The sequence below is a fragment of the Myotis davidii genome, unplaced genomic scaffold (genome assembly GCF_000327345.1).
Source record: "Myotis davidii unplaced genomic scaffold, ASM32734v1 scaffold960, whole genome shotgun sequence".
Taxonomy (NCBI): domain Eukaryota; kingdom Metazoa; phylum Chordata; class Mammalia; order Chiroptera; family Vespertilionidae; genus Myotis; species Myotis davidii.
The window spans coordinates 2,967,554-2,973,064 of NW_006293003.1; the positions used below are offsets into that span (position 1 = coordinate 2,967,554).

The window sequence follows — 5,511 nt, forward strand, 5'->3', positions numbered from 1 at the left end:
CGCAATGCAGCAGGTGTCTGATCGGGCACCGCCCTCAGAGGCAGGGTGCTGGTAGGTGACAGGCCACAGTCTTGGTTTCAATCCTGGTTTGTGCTCACTAGCTGGGGTGACTTCCCCAAGTGACCCTGTCTGTAAACTGTGGTGTCAGCCCCCACCCGCTGAGGTGAGCAGCCAGGGTACATGGGAAGTGCGTAGAGAAGGTGGCAAGGTGCCTGCACATAGTAGGTGCTCAATAAATGGGGCCTTTTATCACCCCTTTCTTCCAATGGTTCAGAAACAGCGCCCAGGCGGGTGTTCTAGGCCGCCTGTCTTACCCGAATTCTGCTGGACCACCCAGGGGGCTGGGGCTCTGGGGCCTGAGACAAACAAAACTGCCACCCCCGCCCGAGGGCCAGCCCACAGCCTCCCTCCACCCAGGATGGGAAGCGCCCGTACTGTGCCAGGGCAGCCTGGCTCTGCTGGTCCCGTGTCTCTGGGTCCAGGACGCAGTGAGCAATCAGCAAACATCTGCTGAGCGGACCAGGGGCCCCCCTGCCCCAGAGCTGCCCGGTCCCGCCCTGCAATGACAGGGGTCAGCCCCCCAACCCTCTAATTGGTCTTGCTCTGTGAGTGACAGGAGGCGGCACTCCAACCACTGATCAGCCGGCTCTGTGTGCAACAGGGGGAGGCGCCACATCCCCCCCCATTCCCCCCCCCCCCGGCCCCGCCCCCCCCCCGGCCCCGCCCCGCCCCAGGCCCGCTCCAGGCCCTGCCCTCCGCCCCACGCACCTCTGGCTCCCGCTGGAAGATGACCACCCGGCCACCCTTGTCGCCCGTGGCCAGCAGCTCTCCCGTGTGGTTGAACTCGACAGTGGAGATGACATCGGCTGGGGGGGCGGGGAGACAGGAAGGCGAGGCTCATTAGGACCCAGTCCCTCGCTGTTCAACTCAACTGGGCCCACCTCCACCCCACCCAGAGGCCCTGCACCCCCAAGTGGGGCCCCACCAGGCAGCAGGAGCCTGAGGGGTGGGGAGGCACCTGCCCCCTCCTCCCCGCTGGCCGCTGGGCAGAGACCTGTTCACTCCGGCTCCTTCCGGCCTCCTGTCTCCTTGCCTCCTGCCTCCTGCCTCCTGCTCCTCCCAGAAGCAGTTTGAGGGTTCCCTCCTGTGCCGGCCAGGTGACTGGGATGCAAACCTGACACTCACTAGCCCAATTCTGGGGGCCACTGAGACCAACTATACCCCTTCGCGCCCCCCACTGAGCCCCCCTGGATGGGCCCCTGTGACTCTCACATTCCTGGTGGGGACTCGTAGGCACTGTGGATCTACTTTCAACAACCGCAGATCAGACCCCGCCTCCCGGGCCCCACCCTCCACTCTGTTCCCCGACAGCATCCCGGGTGATGGGCCACCTGAGTCATGGTGTGTCTCTGCTCAAAACCCTCCACTGGTCCCCAAACCGAATCCTGATCTCATCCCTCCAACCTCCCTCCTCTGCGCAGCCCCCACTCTCGGTGATGGCAGCTCCGTCCTCTGCTGGCCGGGCCTGACTCTCCACCTCGTGACCTCCGTCCTCTCTCCCCCTCATCCCACTGGCTCAGTCTTCATGCCCAATTCCACCCCCTTCTCTGCCTGTCCCCTGTGCAGGCCTACAGCAGCCTCCCAGGGCTCCCCTGGCCTGCCCTGCCCGGCCGGGCTACCCTCAGCAGGGAGGGCAGCGAGAGGAGCCCGCACCACAGCCTCCAACGACCCCATCATGTCAGAGGAAAGCTAAGGTCTCGGAGCCTGAAGCCGTTTGTGAGCTGCGGTCCCCCAGGCAGCCCACATCAGGAGCCCAATCTCCCCCCTCCTCCCCTGCACGGGAACCCAGCACTGCTGCCCCCACCCTGAGCCTGGGCTGGGCCCTGTGGTTTGCTTGGGCCTGCGGGACGCCAGCAGACAGGCCACCAAGCTGGGCCTGGGCCACTGCCCGGAGAAGGGCCTGCCCAGATGGCCCGAGCCCATCGGTCCCGGCCGGGGGTGGGGGGATGGGGAGGCAGGGCAGGAGGAGGAGGACAGGGGACGAGTGTGCAAGCCCCAGCCAAGCGCCCAGGCAGGGCCCCAGCCCAACAAGCCCCGATCAGCAGAATCAGCAGATGCATGAGGGCAAATAGTCAGTGTTGGAGGCCGGGGAGCGCCCTGTTTTTAACTCCCCTCCCGGTAACGGACGCCCTCTCTCCCAGCCTCATCTCCCTCCACCCCCGACTCTTGACAGCTCCGCTCTCTCTTGTCTCCACAGCTGCTCTCAGCCTGGAGGGCTTTCCCCGCTATCAGTCAATAAACTAGCTTCTCTTGTCCAGTGGCCGTAGGAGGCCCCGAGGTGCAGGTAACGCCCGCTTTGGCGGGAAAGAAACCTATGAACCAGGAGGTCATAGGAGCAGATGTCGCCGAACGGATGCATCGGTCAAGAGGAACGCACCCTGCACTCAACTTACACAGACAACACAGGGAGCGGCTCCTGGGAAGCACGCACTGAGGTGGGAGCGGGGTGCGGTCAGGCCCCGGTGCTGGCACTGTCCCCTTCCCCACCCCCACCCCACCCCCGTGGGGAAGCCGGCCTCGCCCAGGGACACAGAGAGCCACACGCAGGGCCACAGCCCAGCAGCACTGGGTCCCCGACATGGCACTGATTCTTGCTGCTTCCTATCAGCACCCCTAAGGGGGAAAGAGCTGGGTGTCAAGTTGTGTATAAAACGCTCTTCATTATATAGACCAGTGGTCACAGCCACGCCAAACAGCACACACACCGGCAGAGACAGCTGGCGCAGATTTCCATCCTGTCAGCAGAGGCGCCTTAGGTGATTGGATTAAGATATTTTTAATTCTCTTCCTTTAATTCCCTTCTCTCCCTACTTCTCTGTCTCCTAGATTTTCTGTAATGAAGACATATTTTAATAGCTCTACTGAGGTACAATGGATACATAAAAACTCATGTATTTTACATATATGGTGTGATGAGTGTGGACATATGCATAATTTATATTATGTTTATGATGGAGAAATAACCATGCTATGAAGTTAAAGTGGCAGTGTAACCAAGGGTACCCAGAGCCAACGTGGTCCATAAATGCTGGGCGGTTACCAAGGTAACGGACACTAAACGTCTGCAGACAATTTACAACATGTACGTCAGCTTCATATCCGCCACCCCTGTGCCCCCGGCCTGCAGGAGGTGTGACTGTGAGTCCTGCTGGCAGACTCCTGCGCCGTTCCTGGGCCAGGCGGCCGTCCTGGCCTGGACCTGGGCTCCAGGGCCGTGGCTGCGCGGCCCTGGGCTGTCACACCCCTTCTTGAGGCTCAGTGGTGCCGTCTGAGCAGGGGGACAGTTGCAAGTGCCCAGGATGAGGAGCTCCAGGGGATGATGGAGGTGAGGGGTTTGGGAGGAAGAACCGCGGAGGGTGGTGGTGGTTTGTTCCGCGGCGGTGCTGGCTGAGGAAGGGAGCAGGCACATCACAGCACCTGCCATGCACAGCACGGCCACCCCACCCTGCTCTGCCGGGGGGCTGCTCCCCTGCGTTAGAGGTGGGAAGGCTGCACACCCCTCTGCCCCCACGCACGAGGTGCCTCGCGGACGCTGCGCTGACCACAGCGCCACCTTCATGGGCCACCAGGCAGCTCTGATCACCATTCAGGTCTCCGCTGCCCCGGGGGAGCCGCCAAGTCCCCCACACCAGCATCTATTCCTTTGTTTGTATCACAGCATCTCCTGTGGGGCCTGGGACAGCCTTGGGGATGGGGACAGCGTGAGGCCGGGAGAGGGCAGGCCTGACCCCGCAGACTCCGGCCCAGGCCCAGCAGCACCATCTGCAGGGAGTGTGGCCCGAGGCCGTTTCCTCGCCTGTAAATTAGGTCTCGTGCGGACTGTGGTGAGGACAGGGCTGCATGCAGGACAGGATGCTCCAATGGGGCTCCCCGAACCCCAGCTCCCACAGAGGCACCCTCAGGCGGGGTCAGGACAGCATGGGGAGGAGCCCAGAGAACCGGGACTGTGGGACGTGCTGGACCAGGACAAGGCATAGTAACAGCCGACCCTGGGTCCTCCCTGGACACGTTACAGCGCGGCCTCAGCAGGTTTCAGCATCTTTCCTGTGTGATGCGGCCTCCCCACTGTCTAATGCTACCTGTTCCCGTCACCCCAAGAAACCCTGTGCCCCAGCGGTCACTGCCCCTCCCGGCCACCGCGGACGTGCCTGTCCTGGACGTTTCACGTGGTGGGAATCCTACGACCTGTGGCCTGTGCCGGGCTCTCCCTCGGCCTCAGGCTCTCAGGTTCGCTGGCTGGAGCGATGGTCAGCATCTCCGTCCTTTGGGGTCGCATGCTTTTACAGACTGCCCCGCTCCCTTCAGGCAGAAACCCAGGCCCCAGAAGAGGGGGGGCGGGGGAGGGAGCCTGGGAATGGCCCTGGAATCCTGACCACGCTTGGCCCACATCTGCCAGCGGAGGGGCCAGAGCAAGTGGGGGCCAGCGCTGCCCCTCGGTGGGTGCCTCAGGGCCAGGGCTGGGGCTGCCAGCTCCTCCCTGCCAGGCCAGACGGCCCCTGCAGAGTGGCCTGGCGGGCACAGAGGCAGATAGGCCTGGGGACAGGGGACCGGGCAGCTGGGGGTCTGCCTGTGGTCAGCAGGACCCCGTCAGGCTGCGGGCCTGTTTCTAGGCCAGGTCAGATGGTGCTCACAGCAGCAGTGACACCCAGATGGGCTCCAGCACAGCCCTCCAGGCGCCACCCCTCACTCAGACCCCTGGTGGTCAGGTAGCCCTCCAGGTGGTCAGGTGGCCCGAGGCCAGATCTACAAGGCCCGGCAGGGGACCGAGGAGCCCACCTGCTCCCGCCTCTCCTTGCAGCACAAGCTCCTGAAAGCCCCGAGGCAGCGTCGCCCGGCCTCTCTCCTGCAGACGGAGGTCCCAGGGCCCCGCCCCGGCCCCGGATCAGAATCACTGGTGCCTGGAACCTGCATTTGACAAGTTCCCCGGGCGCTGAGGTCTGAGAGCCACTGGGAAGCGCTGACCAGGCTGTGACGGGAGACCCCCCTTTAAAAGCCCCCCGATTCTCAGCAGGTTACAGACGTGCCTGAGCCTGCTCGCCGGTCCCTAAAGGGATGTGAAGATTTCATGAGGCAACAGATGTCTAAGTGCCCGGCAACGAACACCTGCCTGGAAAGTGTTAGCTGCGGTCAGTACCAGGTTAGTCTCATGATGCACCCAAACCAAGTCCCAGAACCGCGGGATACGGAGAGGAGGGGGGAGGGCAGGAATCACTAAGGAGACGAAGACAGAGAGGGGCTGGGATGTGGGGAACTTGCATCCGGGTCCTGACTCCGAATCCCACCCTCTCCTGCTCTCATTCCCCCACCCCTACCCCTGAGCCTCAGTTTCTCTCCGTGTGTGATGGCGACAGGAACTGCCCGGCTGGAGGGCTCTGCCAACTGTCAAGCGCTACCCCGTGCCAGCATGAGGAGCCGCCGTGGGGAGGGACGTGGGGCCTGGTGCTGGCCTGA

The 5,511-nt window shown here is 63.3% G+C and overlaps 1 protein-coding gene across 1 annotated transcript in view; it reads right to left on the reverse strand.

The window, feature by feature from the left end:
- Window positions 1–5,511, reverse strand: part of PPP2R2C (protein phosphatase 2 regulatory subunit B, gamma) — a 50,646-nt gene that overhangs the window by 44,394 nt on the left and 741 nt on the right. Inside the window, exon 2 of the mRNA XM_006766592.2 lies at window positions 769–896. Within this exon, the coding sequence (XP_006766655.1) occupies window positions 769–896 (128 nt within the window). The remainder of the gene's footprint in view (window positions 1–768; window positions 897–5,511) is intronic.